The 21668-nt window shown below is 48.9% G+C and overlaps 7 protein-coding genes across 7 annotated transcripts; 4 read left to right on the forward strand and 3 right to left on the reverse strand.

The window, feature by feature from the left end:
• Window positions 1-241: 241 nt before the first annotated feature.
• Window positions 242-6168, forward strand: N7489_002259 (Arf family guanine nucleotide exchange factor SEC7; the record flags this gene model as incomplete). Its single annotated transcript, XM_056708014.1, has 5 exons — window positions 242-491; window positions 541-2005; window positions 2056-4331; window positions 4382-5768; window positions 5832-6168. 5 exons carry the CDS (start codon window positions 242-244, stop codon window positions 6166-6168), a joined length of 5715 nt encoding a protein of 1904 aa, XP_056572316.1.
• A 162-nt stretch (window positions 6169-6330) lies between these two features.
• On the reverse strand, window positions 6331-7169 carry N7489_002260 (bifunctional precorrin-2 dehydrogenase/sirohydrochlorin ferrochelatase MET8; the record flags this gene model as incomplete). The annotated part of the gene is made up of 3 exons (XM_056708015.1): window positions 6331-6460; window positions 6523-7004; window positions 7077-7169. 3 exons carry the CDS (start codon window positions 7167-7169, stop codon window positions 6331-6333), a joined length of 705 nt encoding a protein of 234 aa, XP_056572317.1.
• A 173-nt stretch (window positions 7170-7342) lies between these two features.
• Window positions 7343-9034, forward strand: N7489_002261 (ribose phosphate diphosphokinase subunit PRS1; the record flags this gene model as incomplete). Its single annotated transcript, XM_056708016.1, has 5 exons — window positions 7343-7601; window positions 7659-7668; window positions 7725-7845; window positions 7900-8951; window positions 9004-9034. The coding sequence occupies 5 exons, from the start codon at window positions 7343-7345 to the stop codon at window positions 9032-9034; spliced, it is 1473 nt and encodes a 490-aa protein (XP_056572318.1).
• Window positions 9035-11743: 2709 nt separating this feature from the next.
• Window positions 11744-12022, reverse strand: N7489_002262 (uncharacterized protein; the record flags this gene model as incomplete). The annotated part of the gene is made up of 1 exon (XM_056708017.1): window positions 11744-12022. The coding sequence occupies one exon, from the start codon at window positions 12020-12022 to the stop codon at window positions 11744-11746; it is 279 nt and encodes a 92-aa protein (XP_056572319.1).
• Window positions 12023-13101: 1079 nt separating this feature from the next.
• Window positions 13102-16036, reverse strand: pldA (uncharacterized protein; the record flags this gene model as incomplete). The annotated part of the gene is made up of 8 exons (XM_056708018.1): window positions 13102-13116; window positions 13169-13717; window positions 13796-14256; window positions 14317-14577; window positions 14624-15245; window positions 15305-15457; window positions 15514-15914; window positions 15976-16036. The coding sequence occupies 8 exons, from the start codon at window positions 16034-16036 to the stop codon at window positions 13102-13104; spliced, it is 2523 nt and encodes an 840-aa protein (XP_056572320.1).
• A 1309-nt stretch (window positions 16037-17345) lies between these two features.
• On the forward strand, window positions 17346-18723 carry N7489_002264 (RFX family transcription factor; the record flags this gene model as incomplete). Its single annotated transcript, XM_056708019.1, has 4 exons — window positions 17346-17361; window positions 17440-18142; window positions 18197-18514; window positions 18567-18723. 4 exons carry the CDS (start codon window positions 17346-17348, stop codon window positions 18721-18723), a joined length of 1194 nt encoding a protein of 397 aa, XP_056572321.1.
• Window positions 18724-18752: 29 nt separating this feature from the next.
• N7489_002265 (transcription factor like protein) lies at window positions 18753-20123 on the forward strand (the record flags this gene model as incomplete). Its single annotated transcript, XM_056708020.1, has 1 exon — window positions 18753-20123. The coding sequence occupies one exon, from the start codon at window positions 18753-18755 to the stop codon at window positions 20121-20123; it is 1371 nt and encodes a 456-aa protein (XP_056572322.1).
• Between the last annotated feature and the right edge of the window lie 1545 nt (window positions 20124-21668).

Below are 21668 nucleotides of genomic sequence, written 5' to 3' on the forward strand. Positions count from 1 at the left end.
GAACCAAACTATGAGCATTCTGCCCGGCAAAAGGGGGCGGTGAGAACCTTGGAATCTCCAACTCCAGCTGGAACCCGCGGGTCAATAATATTAGCTGAGGTAAGCATGCATTAGTCCCGATTCGGAGAAGACACGCAGCCCCCGTCCTTACATGTCATCGCGATTGTTTCGAGCTTCCCCACGTTTGCTCGTTCAATGTTTTTGATCTAATTAGATCACTCCGCCCGGAGTCTCCTTGACCATGGCGGACACTGAACTCGGCTCTGAGCCGACCCAATCCATTGAAATGCCTAAGAAACCCGTCGAGACCCCCGACATATCTCCTACAGTACCAAACTCCGACGAGCCAGCCCTGCCCGAGCAGACAGAACCACAAGAACCGGTCCAGAAGGGCGACGAGGAAGTACCCAAGGGCCAGGATGACGAAGAAAAACCAGAGGTGCCGCCCAAAGACGAGCCTGAACAGACTGAGCAAGAACCCCAAACAGACGGTCCGCCTACGATTCAGGAACCCCCCCCAGGATGACAACGATGCGACAGAAAGCCGGTTGCGATCCGATTCGCGGTCAACAACGGCTACATTTATGACACAGCGATCTAGCCCGGTTAGCTCGACAGTCTTCATTGTGACGGCTCTGGACAATATCGCTGCCTCGCGGGACGCCCGGAGGGACAAAAAGCTGGAGGATGCCACACAGGTGGCCCTGGCCAATATCAGACAACCCGACGGGCAAGCAATTGATCCCGAGCTTATCTTCCGTCCTCTGCATTTGGCAAGCAAAGCCCTCAGCATTCCTCTGCAGGTAACTGCATTGGATTGCATTGGAAAGCTGATCACATACTCCTATTTCGCATTCCCATCTGCCGAGACAGAGAACAGTGCCACCCGTGAACAACCTCCACTCATCGAGCGTGCCATCGATGCGATCTGCGACTGCTTCGAGAACGAAGCCACGGCGGTTGAAATCCAACAGCAGATCATCAAATCGCTGTTGGCAGCGGTCCTGAATGATAAGATCGTGGTACATGGAGCTGGTCTCCTGAAAGCTGTCCGCCAAATTTACAACATCTTTATCTACTCCAAATCCAGTCAGAACCAACAGATCGCTCAGGGGTCGCTCACACAAATGGTCAGCACGGTCTTTGATCGAGTGCGGACACGGATGGATCTCAAAGAGCTCCGAGTGCGAGAGCTGGAAAAGCCATCCTCGACCCTCGATGCATCGGCGAGCGACGTGGGCCAGACTTCGGAGACGGCTTCCATGCCTGTGGCTGATCAGCCCGTTACCAAAGAGCCCACTACGGAGAAGCTCACATTACAGAGTTTTGAGTCCCCTAAGGAGGTTACCGGTGTCAACGATAATGCGCCGACTACAGTCACGCGCGCTAAGCGGTCAGCGACGAGGTCGATGTCGGGCATTCCTGAGGAAAAAGATGATGATAGCTCGGCCGAGGACGATGTGGACGAGATTTATGTTAAGGATGCCTTCCTGGTTTTCCGTGCGCTCTGCAAATTGAGTCATAAAGTCCTGACTCATGAGCAGCAGCAAGACGTCAAGTCCCAAAACATGAGGTCTAAGCTACTTTCGTTGCACTTGATTCACTATCTCATCAACAACCACACCGCAACCTTTATATCCCCTCTGGCAGCAATCAAGAACAGCTCATCCAGCGCGGATGGAATGAATCTCCTTCTAGCCGTACGACCTCATTTGTGCCTAAGTCTGAGTCGCAATGGTTCTAGCGCCGTGCCTCATATCTTCAAAGTTTGCTGTGAAATTTTCTGGCTGATGCTGAAGGACATGAGAGTTATGATGAAAAAGGAACTCGAGGTGTTCTTGAAAGAAATTTATCTGGCCATCCTCGAGAAACGCGGGGCTCCTGCGTTCCAGAAGCAGTACTTCATGGAGATTCTAGAGAGGCTAGGTGGTGATCCACGGGCTCTAGTTGAAATCTATCTCAACTACGACTGTGACAGAACCGCGTTGGAGAATATATTCCAAAAGTATGTGTTACCGAATCCTGGTCTTCTTTGACATGAATTAACCTTCTTAGTATCATCGAGCAATTGTCCCGGTACTCGAGTGTGCCGGTTGTAACAACACCTTCTCAGCAACATCAGTACCAAGAGCAGCACACTAAAATGTCAGCTATTGGTTCTGAATGGCACCACCGAGGAACTCTTCCCCCTTCGTTGACAAGTGCGCACATTGTTCCTACTCCGCCGCCCTCAATGCCTCACATCCCGTCAGAGTACGGGTTGAAACAGCAGGCTCTGGAGTGCCTTGTGGAGATACTGCGCTCACTGGACAACTGGGCCACCCATCGCATTGATGAACAACCCGAGGCAGCTATGCCCTCCAAATCTATGGATAACTCCCGTGAGTCCTTGGATACAAGCGTTCTTGTGTCACCGCATCCCGAGACCCTCGAGGGTGGGACGGGCCGGTCCACGCCTATGCCGGAAGACGACCCGAACCAGATTGAAAAAGTCAAGCAACGAAAAATTGCCCTCACAAATGCCATCCAACAATTCAATTTCAAACCCAAGCGCGGCATAAAGGCCCTTCTGAAAGAAGGCTTCATCCAATCCGAGTCCCCTGAAGACATTGCCAGCTTCATGCTTCGCACAGACCGCATTGACAAGGCCGTGCTGGGAGAGTATCTTGGCGAGGGAGACCCAGAAAACATCGCCATCATGCATGCTTTCGTCGATCTGATGGAATTTACCAAGCGTCGCTTTGTTGAATCCCTGCGCTCATTTTTGCAGCATTTCCGCCTCCCTGGTGAAGCACAAAAGATCGATCGTTTCATGCTGAAGTTTGCTGAAAGGTATACAACTCAAAATCCTAATGCCTTCGCCAACGCCGACACCGCATATGTGCTTGCGTACTCGGTGATTCTACTTAACACCGATCAGCACAGTTCAAAAATGAAGGGGCGCCGTATGACGAAGGAGGACTTCATCAAGAACAACCGCGGAATCAATGACAACCAAGACCTGCCAACCGATTATCTTGGGGCCATTTATGAGGATATTGGAAGCAACGAAATCGTCCTATACACCGAGCAGGAACATGCTGCCAACCTCAACCCTCAACCCGCCGCTCCCACTGGCCTTGCCACCAGAGCTGGACAGGTATTTGCTACGGTTGGACGAGACATCCAGGGTGAGAAATACGCACAGGCTTCTGAGGAAATGGCGAACAAGACAGAACAGCTCTATCGCTCCCTCATTCGAGCCCAACGCAAAACGGCAGTTAAAGATGCGCTTTCGCACTTCATTCCCGCAACATCAGAGCGCCATGTCGGGTCGATGTTCAACGTCACATGGATGTCTTTCCTATCTGGTCTGTCTGCGCCAATGCAGGACACCTCGAATCTGGAAACTATCCGGCTCTGCATGGAGGGACTCAAGTTGTCCATCCGGATCAGTTGTGCCTTCGACCTAGAGACTCCTCGTGTAGCATTTGTCACTGCTTTGGCGAAGTTCACTAATCTCGGAAACGTGAGGGAAATGATGGCCAAGAATGTCGAGGCCCTGAAAGCCTTGCTAGATGTTGCCTTCACCGAGGGAAACCATCTCCAGGGCTCGTGGAGGGATGTCTTGACATGTGTCAGTCAACTTGATCGCCTCCAACTCTTGAGTGATGGCGTCGATGAGGGATCGCTGCCCGATGTTTCGAGGGCACCCTCATCGGCAGATACTTCCCGCAGGTCTATGCAAAGTACGCGACGCGCTCGCCCTCGTTCTGTGAATGGGCCAACTGCTTTCCGTCCGGAAATTGCAATGGAGAGTCGTTCGGCAGATATGATTCGTGGCGTGGACCGCATCTTCACTAACACTGCCAATCTTTCGCATGGGGCCATTATCGATTTCGTTAGGGCCTTGAGCGAGGTCAGCTGGCAAGAAATTCAATCTTCCGGTCACACCGATTCGCCCCGGACCTACAGTTTGCAGAAGCTCGTCGAGATCAGTTACTACAACATGACTCGTGTCAGGATTGAGTGGTCTAAGATTTGGGATGTTTTGGGTCAGCACTTCAACCAAGTTGGCTGCCACTCTAATACCATGGTTGTCTTCTTCGCCTTGGATTCGCTCAGGCAACTTTCGATGCGCTTCATGGAGATTGAGGAGTTGCCTGGTTTCAAATTCCAAAAGGACTTCCTTAAGCCTTTCGAACATGTGATGGCAAACAGCACCACTGCTGCTGTCAAGGACATGATTCTGCGGTGTCTGATCCAGATGATTCAGGCCCGTGGCGACAACATCCGTTCGGGATGGAAGACCATGTTTGGTGTCTTCACAGTCGCAGCACGGGAACCTTATGGTAAGGCTCGCTGCTCAAATTAGTCCGGCTCTCGCTAACACATTAAATAGAGGGAATCGTAAACATGGCTTTTGACCATGTCACCCAAGTCTACAACACCAGATTTGGCGTAGTGATCACCCAAGGTGCCTTTGCAGATCTCATTGTATGTCTGACTGAATTCTCAAAGAACTCCAAGTTCCAAAAGAAATCGCTGCAGGCAATTGAGACCCTCAGATCCACCGTCACCAAAATGCTACGGACTCCAGAATGTCCCTTGTCACACCGTGGTGCCTCGGCGGCCACCTTCCAGGACAACGGAACCAATCTTGCCAAGCAACTTACCCGTCAATCACAAGAAGAGCAGTTCTGGTACCCGATTCTCATCGCATTCCAGGATGTACTTATGACGGGAGATGATCTCGAGGTCCGCTCACGAGCACTCACATACCTCTTCGATACGCTAATCCGACACGGTGGCGATTTCCCCAGGGACTTTTGGGATGTCCTCTGGAGACAACTCCTCTACCCGATCTTCGTGGTCCTGCAGTCTAAGTCTGAAATGTCCAAGGTTCCGAACCACGAGGACCTTTCAGTTTGGCTGTCCACGACAATGATCCAGGCGCTACGGAACATGATCACCTTGTTCACGCACTATTTCGATGCCTTGGAGTATATGCTGAGCCGCTTCTTGGAACTGCTGACATTGTGTATTTGTCAAGAAAATGACACAATTGCACGAATTGGCAGCAACTGCCTACAACAGCTGATTCTGCAGAATGTTGCAAAGTTCAAGCAGGAGCACTGGTCTCAGATTGTTGGGGCATTCGTGGAGCTCTTCAGCAAAACGACTGCTTATGAGCTTTTCACAGCCGCTGTATCCATGTCTAAGCCAGCAGAGGCAGTTAACGGGGACCTCACGCAGTCTCCAGATGCTGCTGTAGCAACAAGTGATTTGCCTGATGCGTTGCAACCTAACGGTTCCCAAAGTACATCTTCTATCCATGACGGTGGAGATCCTCCTGTCCAAAGTGAAGCCCGCGCCGAATTAGAAGACTATCGCCCCCAGTCAGACCAGCAGCAACCTGCGGCTGTTACTGCAGCTCGGCGTCGCTACTTCAACCGCATTATCACGAACTGCGTTCTGCAGCTGCTCATGATTGAAACCGTCCACGAACTTTTCTCGAACGAAAATGTCTATGCACAGATTCCCAGTGGGGAGCTCCTCCGACTCATGGGACTGCTGAAAAAGAGTTACCAGTTTGCGAAAAAGTTTAACGAGGATAAGGACTTGCGGATGCAACTCTGGCGCCAGGGATTCATGAAGCAACCTCCTAATTTATTGAAGCAGGAGAGCGGCAGTGCCTCCACCTACGTGCATATTCTCTTCCGGATGTATCACGACGAGCGAGAGGAAAGACAGAGCAGTCGCGCAGAAACCGAGGCTGCACTCATTCCGTAAGTTGATTCTCCCTGCTTTTCTTTCTCTCTCCCCTTTCTGTTCATTGCTAATTCCACTAGACTTTGTGCGGACATTATTCGCAGTTTCGTCCGCCTTGAAGAGGACACCCAGCACCGCAACATCGTCGCTTGGCGTCCGGTGGTGGTCGATGTCATCGATGGATATACCAATTTCCCGCAAGATGACTTCAATAATCATATTGAGACTTTCTACCCGCTCGGAGTTGAGCTTTTGAGCCGTGATCTCAACCCGGAGATTCGCGTTGCCCTCCAGTCTCTACTGCGCCGTATCGGCGAGGTCCGACTGGGCATTGCTCCGCCCAATCCCCTGGACGTCCCCATCAGCCCGCGGAGCTCCGTCTCCCAAAAGGCCCCGCGCCGCGATAGCCAGGTCTGACCTACTGCATGAATTTTCGGATATCCACGCCACGGGCTTGATTTTCGGCGTTTTATAACCCGACTCTTCGGGGTCTTGTGTTGTCACACGAGCATTTTGTTCTACTTTTAGAGATGCATAGCTGCTGTATTGATAAGATAAAATATTTCTTGGTTTGTTTTCTTATTTATTCCGTACTTCCTCTAAAGTTGGGATCTTACCCGACTCGTAAAAGGATAATACGCTGTCCATGTCCTCTTCGGTCATTTGTACAAGTTCATCGAGGCTCCATGTTTCGCAGACACCAGACATCCTGTGGTTATTAGCGCACTTATCACCTTATCACTGGATAGGAACGGGTATGTTACAACTCACCATTTCATTCTCTTGGGGCCTTGGTCAGGATTCGGCGCAACCTCCCGGAGCTTCTTCCGTAGCTTTCCCACATTCTCAATCGCTGCCCCCATGTTCGTTGGCAAAGTCTCCGCGATCTTCTTGCGCACAATGCTAGCTAGCTTGGGCCCGTTGCCATTTGTGCTGACCATGACCTGCAATGGCCCATCGCGGTGAACACTCCCAAAATAGAAGTCACATTCAGGTGGGACATCAGCGATGTTGGCAATAATCCGTCTCTCCTTGCAGAGTTTCCAGACTTGTGTTGAAGCCTCCGGGTCGTCGATGGCACAGAGCACCATGTCCACATTATCGAGGTCGGATGGCTCAAAGTTTCGATCAATGTGGGTGACTTGCTTTTCTGTCACTCTGAAATTGACTTCTTCATTTAGTCCAGAGGCTGGACAAACCACAGTGACCCGGGCATCGGCATTGAGAGCGTGGAGGATGCGTCCTGCAGCGACCTAGCGGAGATATATAGATCAGCCTAAGTCTTAGAAAGCGATATATAGCTCTTATCAATGTTGACCACGTACCTCTCCACCACCTACGACTAGCACATGCTTGTCTCTAATTTGCCAAGCGATTATCAACGAACCTCCACCTTGTACTTCTGGGAACTTTGACATGGTGGGATGTGGGAATGATACAACTTTCCCTGTTTATCGGCCCCCGCGATAAAGCAATCCACTACGGTAGACGACACACACCCTCCGCGTAGTATTCCCGAGCTTTTCCTTTCCAAACTTTTTTTCTTTTCTTTTCTTCTCTTCCTTCCACGTCACTGCCTTTTTTTTAAATCATGCGGGGCGTCCAGATATTCTCGGGGAATTCCCACCCCGGCCTCGCAGATACTATCTGCGAGCGTTTAGGCACTGTGCCTGCTAAAGCTAACCTAGGAAAATTTGCCAATGGCGAGACCAGTGTCAACATCGGTACCTCAGTCCGAAACCAGGATGTTTACATCATTCAAAGTGGCAGCGAGAAGATTAACGATAGTGTTATGGAGCTCCTGATCATGATCTCGGCATGCAAAGGTGGTTCAGCGAAGTCCATCACAGGTATGTTGTCGATGACTTCAGGTGCAAAAGTTTTACCCCACTAACTCGTTTCTGTAGCGGTCATGCCGTATGCTGCCCGTCCTGTTTGACTCGAATCACAGACAATGCTGACTCTCAAATGAGATATTTCCCATACTCGCGCCAATCTAAGAAGAAGAGTCATCGTGGTGCCATTACGGCCCGCATGCTCGCCAATCTCCTCACGATCGCCGGCGTGGACCATGTGATCACTATGGACCTGCACGTATGTTTCTATGCGATGTTGAGTTTTGTAATATGGATATTGATGGGCTCCTAGGCATCCCAGATGCAAGGATTCTTCGGAAAGCCGGTCGACAACCTCTTTGCCGAACCGTTCATTGCCCGGTGGATCCGGATGAATGTTCCCGGATGGAAAGACGCCGTGGTGGTTAGCAAGAACGCTGGCGGAACTAAACGAGTCACGTCGCTGGCTGATACTTTGAAACTCAACTTCGGTATCGTGACGACTGATCGTCGGCGCCCGAAGGTCCCTGTGGCCACTATGACTGATAGCACAGTCTTCTTTGATGCTGTGGATGAAGATCCCATCCCGACCGAGGATGCACAGCCTTTTGAGCTTCGTATGCAAGGTTATAACAGAACAACCGCAACACCACCCATTCCGGAAGAGCAGGAGCCAATCACTCCCCCTCCTGCACGGTATCTTCTGCGCCCGGAAACCCCGCCTGCGGCTCGCCGCCCATCGGAGCTGGAAGCAGCCTACGAGTACACGGACGTGCGTGTGCGGGATGTGATCACCGGTCGCCTGGTCCAAGGTCAATTGGTGGATGATGATTATCGTGCCAACGAAGATTCACAGTCTGGCGGTACCACACCGGGAGCTGGCAGCAGCAGCCATGACAACACCGAGACTATTCCCGATGCTATGGTTAACTCCATAGTCTCCAACGCCTCGTCGCAGCCTGATCATGCGCTCGGAGGCTCATTTGACGCAGTTGAGTCCGATGACGAAGCCAGCGTCTGTGCGGGCCAGGTCGACGAGAGGACCATCACGCTGGTGGGTGAGGTGCGCGACCGATCTGTCTTCCTTGTCGATGATATGATTGACAAGAGCGGATCGTGGATCGCCGCTGCTGAGACCGTTGTCAAGCGTGGTGGGGCCAGCAAGGTTTACTGTATTGCCACCCATGGATTGTTCGGCGAGAACTCCTTGGATCAGATGGAAGCTTGTCCCTCCATCGACCACATTGTCGTGACCAACACTTTCCCGATCTCACCGTCGATGTTGCGGAGATCTAAAAAGTTGATTGTCATTGACGTATCGAGTCTATTGGCAGAGAGCATGCGGAGGCACCATTATGGCGAAAGGTTTGTTTTCACCGACCCTGGTGTCGTGTGACCATCCACTAACAACGGGCAGCGTGTCGGCTCTCTTCCACCTTAACGACTGATGAAGGCATATGGCTATGACGAGGAAAAATAACGAAACCAAGCAAAGAGAAGACCTAGATACTTCCTCTAGGGTGTTGTTTCTTGCGTACTGATGTGCAGGTTCCCCTGGACCGTTGATGACATGATACCTAATTTTTCTATCAAAATGAAGGACCCGTTCTGGACCTTTCCCCCTTGCCCCGTCCTTCCTGTCCCTACCGTCCCCAGCCTCGTAAAGTGATCATATCACGACCCCCTCAAACCAGCGATGCAGTCCACTCTGGGTTCTGCAGGAGCATCTCGTTTTCCACAAGGTGTTCTTAACGGAGCGTTGGCAGATTAAATCGGATCTTGTTTTCTTACTTCATGCTATGTTCTCTTTGGAGTTCTATAACATGGAGAAGTCATCCCTTTCTCGGTTCTTCGGAATGATTGACCTCGCGGTCGTGGAAGTGGTGCAAGAGGTGATCTCGAACATAATGTAATTTGATAGCAAACAATCTACATTCACTACATTCTGAATTTGCAACTTTCTCTTTCTTTTTTTGGACATTTGACCTCCCATCCCTGTCCGATCATACAGGCAGACTTCCCGGTAGAGTGTAGACATGCCGAGGATTTCCTTTCCAACGATTGTTCCCGATTTTCTTGTCATGTTGACTTCATTTCCTGTCACACCGACGCGGTTAGCCGTGAATGATTCTGGAAGCCGGTTTGTGATTCGATGGTCTGGTGATCACCGAGCCCAGAGGGTGTCCACTACGGCAGAGGTATGGGACATACACGCTTCCAATGTGGGAGTGTCGGTGTGCACGTTTCCATTGATCGACGAGAGAGTCCGACAGAGCAAAGTTCCCACATTTCAAGTGCTCTAGGCCCCTTGGCATGATCAGTTGGTTACAGGGTGTGTCCAAGTATAGTATCTTCTCGTCTTTTGAGCCGATCTCGAACGGCTATGGCTGGCCCAATTTGCAATCTTCAGTGTGACAGGTGGACCTAAGATCAAGCATTCTTTACAAACCCATCGGAGGTGCGGTCTTTCTCCGGTGAATCCCTGTCCGTGTTATAGTTGAGTAGGTTGAGTATATACCCCTTTTAAGTTGACAGTTGCAGCGAGGACTCGACCCTAGAAACCTACCGTTGTGTCACCCCAATTGGCTTCCTCTCGGCCCTTTTGGTACTCTGTACTCATTTCATACTTCTTTGTACTCTTGTACAATGAGAAAAAGAACTGGAACTGCCTCATCCAGTCGCTGGAGAAGATCTTGGCTAGACTATGGTAGAATTTCCTAAACATGTGGATTCACGGATGTGACAGAGATCATAATGCTCAAGAGACGAGGACAATTCCATTTTCTTTTCTTTTTCTTTTTCTTTTTTCTTTTTCCCATGGCTTTGCGGCTATTCGATAAGCAATTGGGCCATGCAAGCGCCGGTACTGCAATGCCGGTATATGTCAAACGAATTTGTCACTTGATGTGAGCAGCTGAGAGGTAAATAGTTGACTTGGCTGGAATGATTTTGAAACTGAAACTGAAATAGTGCAAATGACAAGAGGAGTTATGTGGATCTCCCTTCGGTCTACGCGTCTCCGCGAAGTTGATGTATCAAAAGTCGATAATCGGAATTTCAGGGGGATTCCTTTTAAGAGGAGTAAAGCGAGTAAAAGTGGTTATAACAAAATACATATAATAGGATATAACAGGATATAATAGGTATATCATGCTCCATTCCGTGAACTATAGAAATGATGTTAATATACCCTAATGTATACTTATACTAGAATATGCACTGGATCGGAACCGGATTGCTGGGATGCAAAGGTCCGATCGAAGGAGAGAAAAAAGTAGAAAAAGCAAAATAGGAAAATAGAAATAGAAAAGATAGAGAGAAAAAAAAGTACTATACTTTACTAGACTCCACAATTGGCATAGAAAGCTCCGATCTCAGTTTAATCCAGCTCGTCGGGACGGGGCATGTCTCGGCTGGCTATATTCATCTCCACTTTTCAGTTATAGTCGGGTTTATATGGTTTGTAGGGATTCTTATAGGGTTTATACGATGATACCAGTCATTTCTGTCATATTTTAGAGATTACTGGGTTTCCCAGACTTCCAATTAGGTTCGTTCCCCTTTATTCTTTGATTTTTGATCCCAAGAACCCAACACTAAAAGAAATAATAGTCTAATTATTCATTCGGATCCCTTCCGGACCCCCCCAGCTTTCTCGGTATTAGCCTTTGCATAGAGAATCTCCTGGTCCTCCCAATCATGTCCCCCCGATCTCTGCCATCTCGATGATCAAAGCCTCCATTGTCCCTCTTTGTTGGGATCTACCTAGCTTCGCATAAGTTCCTATTCCAGATACGGTTTTGGGGCATCTACATATATCAATTTGGATTTTCCCTACCGAGTATATACTACGTAAACATACCTCTCTCTCAGCTGTCTTCACCTAGTCTTTTTCGTTTTTTTTTTTTTTCCCTCTTTTTTTTTCTGGAGGAACTCAATTGATCGGTTACATGCGTCGGCTCTGTGCCTATTTTCTTGAATTGCGGACTGACCACTGGTCCCATCTGAGATCTACTCACCGTCGTCTCTAGAAAGAAGTATATAACGATTGATTTGTCCTCTGGAGTCTCATCTTCTTCATCTTGTTCGTCTTCCCAATTGACTTCTACTCCGAACTCTCTTAAACCCCTTCCTTCCGATCTATCCCATTGATTTCCTCAATCCAAGTACTTGGGACCTTTCTCCGCTTTTTCAGTGATCGACGCCTTCCCAGTCCCTTGGGTCTTTTTAGTGAGTTCGCCAGGGAGCTTTGAACAAATGAACCCGAACCCTAACCTAACTATAGCCGCTTCAGATATATCAACATGGCCAACCAATGTTCCGGTCACGTCTTTGCCATTGTCCAGGCTACCAATGGCAACATTCTGACCTGGCGCTGCTCCGACTGCAACTCTGGACCCTTTGTGGCTATCTGGCGCTGCAAGATCTGTGGTCATTGTCGCTGCAATACTTGCCACACCAATAAGGGATAAATGAATTACGGTAAGATTGTTGTGTACTATTATTTTCTATTCTATATTTTTTGTGCACTTTCTTGTATACTTTCTCTCCATGCAAAGGGCTAACTTCCTCATACAGACATTTGCATTTGCTTTCTTAGCATTTCCAGCACTGATCTACTGCTCTGCATGAACCCTGTGCAAGGGTACTTCCCCCTTGGAGCTGGATTACCCGCTCACTTCGTGGCCTTCGTTTGGCGTGTGTTTGTGCATTTGATGTGTTCCAAAAGTTCCCAAAAGTTTCTGATGCACTTGCATCTCGCATCTGGAGGAGTTATAGACCGTTTCCCCCCCTCTTTCCCATTCCTCTTATTCTTTGTTTTATTATGGATATGTATTCTACATTCTGGATCTGGATTTCCCTTAGGGAAAATGTGACATTATTCTATGGATTTTATATTTCATGCTACAACTATATACTCCATGGGCCCTCTAGCACCTTGACCGTGTTAAGCCACTTACTGTACTATGTAGGAGCTGAACCTTATCTGCATGTAGTCCTATTTCAGTGCTATATGCAGGGTTCTCTCGGTCTCGGTCCCAGCTCCCAGCTCCTTGGACAAAAAGCAATAAAATAACTTGAAAGTACTAAAGTACTAAACTAAAAGTATCAAATTACCAAAGTACCTGATATTTGCCAAGAAATAGGCTAGCCCATTCCGTTTCTGGGGAATCTTTTTCCGACTATTCCAGTTGAATAATGCGATGTATCTCTTTTGGCGGAAGTGCGGTTCAGTGAACCCGAAAGCAAAGATACCGAAAATCCCAATAAATATCACAAAACATCCTAAAATAAGAATAAATAAAAGTAAATAGAGTCAAAATAGACAGAGCGTTCCCAGGAGGCTGGGACAACTTCTCCACTACGGGCCTTTGGGGAGATTGGGCAAAAGTACTCTTTACTCTTTTAGGGCTTCGACCACATTATTGGGATTATTGGGATTATTGGAATTAATTCGCATTTATTTCTGGAAAATAAAACATTGAATGCAAATAGAGATTTACCTTCACTCCATCTAGGTGTAGATACTCTATCGAATAATTAGCAACGTAAATAATAAGAAAAAAATCAATCAATCTCACCTCGGTAATCTGATTCACAGCCAACCCAGGCTCCGCCATTTCAGCGTCCCGCAGGAAATCCAAGGGCAACCAAACAAGGTGACCCTTGATGAGATCCAGCTTCTCTCGCACATCCTTGGCCGGCATATACGGATCGAACAGATGTCCTTCCTTACGCGTGCCCCGCGGCCGGAAATTGTCATAGTCCTCAAAGGTTTTGATATGATCGTCAGGGTCCGCCCGGAACAACATCCGATACGTCTCGGTGTTCCCGGTCGCTTGCGACGTCCAGGTGTTCCAGACCCCATCGCTGAGCGGATCCATCACGAATTCGTTCTCTGGCCCTTCATCGATCTTGTTGAGAGACACATCCGGCGGCTGCGCGTTCGGGTCACCCGAGGCGTCGTAGTCTTGCGCCCGTAGTAGACCCAGGTGTTCGCGCCATAGCTGCCGCCGGAGCGTTGCGGCCAGTCGGGATGCCCGGTACGGCTGTCCGTTCATTTGGCTGTCGATTAGGTCTTGATCTTCCATTACGATGGCCAGTTCGCTGTCGTGTGACCCAAGCTGGGACTGTGGGAAACATTGGATATTAGCTGATGATACAGACCAGAAAATAGGAATGAATGAATGCGTTTGGGGGTGACTTACCCGATCATTGATGTTGGCACTGCCGCAAATGATTGTGCGATCGTCGACAATACACACTTTGCCGTGCACGTACAGCTCCTCCTGGACGAAGTTCGCCTTTTCGGCCTCTGCGTCGCCCTCCCAGCTCTCCTCGGACACCTTACCCCCGTTCAACATGGTGCAATGCGCTACGGAATCCTTGCTGTTGAAACCATCACCGGCCTTTCTCTGATCGACCTTCTCTTGGAATTTCTGGAGCTTGCGCAGAGTTTCTTCCTTCGCACTTTGGTCGGCGGCGTAGTCCTTCTCGTTATCATCGCCATCTTTTCCTACCGCTGGGTGCACACTTTCACTCATGATGGTCTCGGCGATACCGCGCTGAATATCCTGGTATGTGACATCGGCTTGCTTCTCGAGGTCCTCGAGAACGGGCGTTTTGTTGATTCGATCATAAGCCCGTAGGGCGAACACGAACACGTGTTCTGAATGAGCTCGTTAGACATGCAACTGAAACCAAAGCAGGACCAAGGAAAAAAGCTTACCCCTTGGGTCAATACCCTCTTTCTCGATCTGTCCAAAGATCGAGTGCTCGCCGCGACAGATCGACTTGTACTGGTAGTCCATGATCGCCCGAGTACCCAATGCAGCATTGTCGCGCAGATCGCCAGCGAATCCAGGAATCGCGGGGATGACAATAATCACCCGGAACTTGCGGCCTTCCTTGCCTGCGCGCACGCAAGCGTCGACGATCGCTCGGCCGATCGTGTTGAAAATTGGACGCTGTTGGTCGCCAGTGGCAGTAACTATGAAGGTTAGCGAAGTACACTGGCGAGAAAGAGAGGGACATACTGAAGAACTGGTTCTCGATATACACATAGTGTTGGGCATTGCGGATAGTCTCGCAGTACGCGTTCTGGATACTATGCTCGTTCAGAATACCGCTGCTCCAGTCGTCACTGCTGCGCACGATCTGAGCACGCACAGTGCCCACATTACCACGAGGCTTTGACGATAGGGGTGTCAGCGGGTGTTGGACATAGTCTCCGCAAGGGTACTTGGGTCGCTGCACGGCGATGATATCTTCTTCTTCGCCTGTGCGGCCCTCCATTAGCAGCCAATCAACGTCGTGGCTGCGCTTGTATTTGTCGCGCTTGATGAAGTTCCAGCGCAGAACAAAGTGTTCGGCAATGTCATACACACAGTCGCCCTGCAAGCCCATAGCGACGTCGTGCCAGGGCATGCGGCCGAAGTCGATTTTGCTGACTTCATTGCTCTGCCAGTCCTCTACGCTCTGGAAGTCCATGATCCGGTTGTTGTTGAAGTCTTGTCCCGGGAAAATGTCATCCCGCAGACCCCTTGGGTGGACATCGGCCAGTGGGTGCTGGTTTGCATCCCATCGTCCGAAACAAAGATCAATACCTCCGATGAAGCCCACATTGTAATCAATGACGATGAATTTCTCGTGGTGAGCCTTGGTTATTGTTAATTATGTGTCCCGACCAAATCCATGCATAGATCTCATGCACGTACCCAGTAGAGAGTCATATCAGCTGCGTTCTCGAAGATATTGTGGTCGGGGTGGCGCATAACTCGGATATTGCCGTAGCCGGGAGTTCCCTCGGGGCAGAGATTCCGCAAGGCATGCTTAGTGTGCGCGGAATTACAAGTCAGGGCTTGGTTGACCTACATGTGGGTTAGTGTAGTCCTTTTTATTCCGGATACAAAAGGAGAATGCCAACCTCCTTGTAGACAATGATATAAATCTTGACACCCGCTTCCGCGCGCCGCTTCAAGACCTGGTCCAATCGCCATTGCTGGTTCTCGACAGGAGGACGGCGCAAGAAGAGTTCTGGAGAGAGCCACCAGTCGGCGATGTAGATTGTCTCGGTGGCTTTCTCCAGAGCCTCGGAGACTGCCCACATGTAGTCCTTACCATCGACATACCACTTGACGCGATTACCGTCGTGGACGGGTGCAAAAGACTTGAAGCGGTGTGAGTCTGCGATCTCGGAGCGCTTGCGGTCTGTCTCCTGTTCGTGCTCCTCGTCGTGACGGTGGTTCGGGTTTATGATATTAAAGAACTTGCCAACTTTGGCCTTTAGATGTGTAGCTTCGGCTTTGACATCGTGGATATGGGCGTCTTAAGGAAATCAGGTCGGTTTTTTTTCTTTTGATGAAATTGGGGATGTCAATCTACTGACCTTTAAATGACTCCTCCAGATGATCAATTCCTTGTTCAAACTTCTCCCTGAATTTGTGCATGATTGGGGGCGGGGTCTTTGGTGGGCAGAGTTGGAGAGAATGGGTGGGAAGGGGAGGGGGAGGGGGGAGATCTGGAGATAATATTAATTTCCTAAATTAGTGACATCACAGCCCTACTGGATTGGAAGTCCATATGATTCGTCTCTTTCGCCAAGGAAGAGATTCGAATGCCGATCGGAATCCTCCGATGTACCTGGGTACCTGTGTATGTACTATTATTGTATGATTTTGTTCCGATTTGGATTGTGCCGCGTGGAGCTTTGTAGTCTTTCCGTGGTTCAGATCATCGAACCACTCGCTTTTTTTCTTGGCAAAGTGTAAAAAGCGCATTAATTATGTAAAGGGATTAAGAAAATAGTAGAATCCGTGGATATCAAATAGCAGAGATCTGTGGAGATCGTATAGAATGTTTATCGTGGAGATATATAGTACCCTAGCAGCATTCACAACAAAGAAAATGATGAACTCTAGCATTTCTAAAGACATATTATACACGGAAAAGTTGTTTTGTAGGTGCTTTTCACTACATCTACTATCCTACTATTCTACTACGTGAATGAAAAGTATATAAAAAGACAATCCAGTATCACCCAAGTCAACTACATTGTATTTACATCTACTTCATATATACCAGTCTTGGTCGTGTGGGAACTCATAAGGTAATTGAAACCTGAAAGGTACCATAGTTGATCTGCGCCCACTTTGAGGTCATTTAATCGACATATGAATGATATAAGAACAAGCATTCTATGGATGAAGGTATTTGTTTTGGTCTTCCGGGCTCTATACAAATGTAGTTCGTAAGTCATTGTTGATGTAGGTCACGTGAGAAGAACCACCTTGGAGCTCAATTTCAAATATAGGCACATTTAACACTTAACACTATAATTTATGTATAACATTGAGTATATCTGTGATAGAATACCTTATTTTAAAACCCCTAAGCTACTAAAGCGTGAATCATTCCTCAGCTCATTGTTAAGGACCTTCCAAGGTTGTTGTTTGGCAGGAATGCTGACCGCCACCACGTGACTAGATGGGAAAAACAACGTTGTCAGAGGAACGGGCCCTTTTCTGTTTATCCTCCCTCGACTCACACAACGCGGCTAGCCTTTCAGAGCCCAAGGCTCACGACAAGTCGTTTTTGGTTAATGTTCTTGCATCGTTTTGGATACCACATTTTTTTGGTCGGGTGTGCCTGCCTAATTTTGGATTTGAATGGTCTTGTAAACGTTGCGAAACGAGACACACTGGCCATCGCCCTGGTTACCGGCTCCTCCACTTACTAACTCAAACGAAGCAGAGCAAGATGCCACCAGAACTAGGTAAGTGCAATGCAGGACTTTTTAAAAAAACGCCTCTTCTGCAGGTTATTTGGTTCCTGGTGCTAACGTGCTTGTAAGCCCGAGCTCACTCGCAGGGTAGTGTTGTGTCCCAGACAACACAGATTGCCCCTCAAAGCCGGCCAGGTACCGCAGACCCGGTGCGAGCACGCTCTGAGGCCCTCTCAAGGGCTAGCCGTCGTCCTCGGTCTAGAGGATCAACAGCAAGCATCCACTCGAGTACCACTCAGCAAACCCAAGACCAGCACCTCGACGGGTTCCCACAGTTTATGCCATCGCAGGTCGGAACGGGACAGCATATGTTCAACAACCCAGAGGACATGCTGATGCGGTTTGGCCATCAGCTTTCGCACCATAACGGTGCACCGCTGGATCAATCGATGCAAGACACCCACGCTGGGATGTCCAGAACCGAAGACTTTCCAAACCACCCCATGCAGGGCCACCCACTTTCCCACCACCCTATACAGCCCGAAATTGCAAGCGGCTTGTCTGGTGTATCCGTTCCACAATATCAGCCAATGTATGATAGTGGTGTGGAGAACCACCTTCCGGACCATATCGTTGAGGATCAAGAAGTTTCGGAGCCAGGGACTAAAAAGAAAAGAGGGGCTAGCTCGACGGTGGCTAATGACAACGAGTTGCGAAAGCTGCTTCGCCAGTACGAGGGGTGGAGTCTCAAGCAGATGGCGGCTGAAGTTATGAAGAATGAGGGTGGTGGGGGCAAGGCTGAGAAAGTGAAGCAGGTCTTCGCGATGATCTGGTAAGGCACATTGCCACAAATGCCCTGCAACAATTTGTCTAACCGTCTGCATAGGTTGAGAGAAAATTGCCGGAAGAGCAGTGGCTCAGTACGCCGTGACCGGGTCTATTGCTGCTATGCTGAGAATTGTGGAACGGAGCGTGTCTCAGTACTGAACCCTGCATCATTCGGAAAGTTGGTCCGGATCATCTTCCCAAACGTACAGACTCGGCGTCTTGGAGTCCGAGGCGAGTCCAAGTACCATTACGTTGACTTGTCCGTCATTGAGGAAAAGCAACAAAAGCTTGCGCCCCTCAACCCACAAATTGCTCATCATTCAAATGGCCCTGCTTCAATGCCCTCGAGGGCTGCCAGTGCGATGCGCTCAAGAAGGTGAGATATAGCTGACTTCAATCTTCATTTGCTCTCACTAACAAATGACTAGTGCTAGCGTACAGCAACCGACGGCTGACACTGCCGTGTTCCCATCTCCCACAACATCCTTCCCCCTCGATTCCCGAACAATGCCTCGCCTGCCGACTGCAATTGCCAAGGCCACACCCCATCTGGCCCAGAGGCAACGATCACTCGCGAAAATGTAGCCCAGCAGGCTGGGAAAATGATACACCAAATGCTTCAGTTCCCGACGGATGAGAACCCTCTCGTTGATAACGATACCCTACAACTTCCCGATATCCGTGCCTACTTACCTTCAAACACCGACTTGAAAGTTGCAGCAGCTCTTGCTGCGCTATATCGCTCCCATTGCATTTCGGTCATCGACAGCTTCCGATATTGCAAGGAAAGAAATCTTATGAAATATTTTTCTGCTTTCCATGGGACACTGACTGTTCCTGTTCAAAAGTTGTTGACACATCCCAACCTTGCTCCGTGGATCAAGGAATGCGATTGGATGATGTACCAGAAGATGATTGCGTTTGTGGCGCCCCTAACAACTCAGGTGGTCCCCAAGCCAGTCCTAGACGCCTTTAACTCTATCTCACAAAGGCTCTGCGGTCACATCGCCGAGACTTTCAAGACCCAACCGACCCATGTCTCGATAGCACGTTTGATTCCCGCGCATATCTTTTGCAACCTCCTCAAGCATATGCTTGATGTGAACCAGGCTGCCAATGCCGCTGCCGCCTGGCTTTGCCACCCGGATAACCGAAACCAAATGTGGACCGACTTTAAGACTATGGTCAACCCTAGAGATATGATGACCAAGGCCAATATTCCCACGTGTGCAGAGCTAGCGACGGAGCAAATTCTCAAGCATGACATTCGTGCGCTCTTGACCCCATTGAGTGATGCCGACCCCTCCGCAAGCTTGCTTTTCTTCACGCAACCTGATACTCCGGATTCTGTTGAGGCGCACAAGTTCCCAGTGGAAAGTGCTCCCGGAGACGAGTATAACTTCCCGGACAAATGGGTTCAGTTTATCCTCAACATTCCCGCTGCCTTTGCCAACCACCGCACGCAGTGTGTCATTGAAAAGGTTGATGCCTTGTGGGATAGCGTGTTACACCGGCTTACCCTGGCTGGAGCACCGAGCTTTAGTGCGTGGTGGATGACCAAGGTTTTCTTCCACGAGATGATGGTCTGGCAAGCAGAGAAGGGTGGGTTCATGCGCAATACTCCTGGATCATTGCAAAGTGCGACGTTCGGTCCCGAATCGCTCGGTCACTTTCAGATGAAGCAAGCGTCCGTTCCCGAAACATCCCCTTTTGATGCATCAAACGATTCCCAAGCCAAATCCAACCCGAGTCCCCCTGTGGCTCACAATGGCCACCAGAGCCACCCTCCCAGTCAGCATCCAGAATTCAAACATCCTCCCACCGAGAAACGGCTCTCTCTTCAAGATCCGGGCTTCCAAGGGCACAACAATGACGACAGCGCAATTGATCTTGAAGATGATACTATGTTGCTGGCAGTTGGTAAATATGGTGATATGATGGTCTCCGATCCCGCAGATGCCGAAGGTGATGTCGTCGTCATCTAGTCTGATTTTTGATTTCTGTTCATGAGTTGGAGTTGGATATCCCTTGTTTCTGCAGGACTCTCTGTTGGTTATGGATGGCGTTCCCACGATTTTCCTTTGTTCTTTTTTCTTTTTCATCTCCTTTGTTTGCATGAAGCGATGAGACATGAGCAATGAGGCTCTCGAGTCTACCTTGCAACCCGGCACGCCGGGTGCTTTCTTTGGTCAAACCTACAGCATTTAATCGGCGTGGCGGACATCAGTACTGACTTGGTTCTTGCTTGTCCTTTCCCTGTTCGTTTACTTTCGGGCCTCACATCGGGTCCCTCTGTACATATTACTTGTGGACGTACTTGGTCATTGGCGCAATACTAATGTGCATGAATAACTGTCACTCACATTCCCATGACTTTTAACTCGACCGTATCCCCTCTCATGGTTTCTCAGCCCATATTTTCATAACTTGGCACTTCCCTGTTGCTGGACATAAGCTAGACAACATCTCTTTCTAGTCCCTCGGTATATACATAAGTGCCTAAGGCAAAATTACCCAAAAAGGCAAGATTCCGCGTGTGGAACTTAAAAATACTTTGGGGGGCTCTTTCCTCTTACCACACCTTCTATACAAGTCACGTTAAAGGAAAGTGCTATTTCTGATCGGAGATGCGATGACCACTAGGCAGGTATACAATTCAATCACTCTGGAGTTGCAAGCACACGAATATGTACTGGGGTCGTGCATTTTACGCATTCCGTTCTGTATGGCTTATAAACCCCCCCCCACAAGAAAAAGAAAAAGAAAAACCAGAATAATAGATAGGTAGGGACCTTTGATAGAACTAAGCGCTCAATAACGCCAAAGCCGGAAAATAAAGACACCTGAGATCAGGAAGACAAAACTTTGCAGCTTCGCAATACGTCATGAGTTCACTAGGTAGCAGTGCAGTCGATGCAAGCTTCTACTCCTTTTCCCTCTCTTCTTCCGGTGCAATTCCCAGACACTTACTTGGCTCTAACCACGTCAACTTCAGATTCATTGCTGCACTCCATCGGAGAATGTATAATTGAAGCAGATCCTGATTCACATGCATGTATCTCCTGGAGGGGGAAATTGTTCGTTTTACAGTGTGGTACTGATCATTGATTAAATCAGAGTTTATGGGAAATATATCCGCAAATAGAGTAAGCGTAGTATATACCTAGGTACTACCCTACCATTCGCTGCTACATACATTAAGAGATTACTTGACTGCGATGAATCATCATGTTCCACCTACCTACATATGACGATACCTTTTCTGGCCTATTCTCATTTGGTTAATGTTCCTCCTGATCTCATTCCCTGTTCAACTGCTTTTATCCATGGATACCTAGGTAGTGTAGCTGTACCTAGGGCTCCCGAGACTGTATAATCATTAAAGTTAGTAGAACCTTCCAAGGTTGAAATCTTATCTCATGAACTCCTTCCTTTCCGTGGTTACACATGCAGCCACTAGTCTAGATAGGGCTAGTTCAGATTACTTAGATATTGACATCTACGCGGTTTTAGACAATATTATCGAATGT

The sequence above is a fragment of the Penicillium chrysogenum genome, assembly GCF_028827035.1.
Source record: "Penicillium chrysogenum strain IBT 35668 chromosome Unknown utg000001l_segment0_segment0, whole genome shotgun sequence".
In the NCBI taxonomy this organism is placed as follows: domain Eukaryota; kingdom Fungi; phylum Ascomycota; class Eurotiomycetes; order Eurotiales; family Aspergillaceae; genus Penicillium; species Penicillium chrysogenum.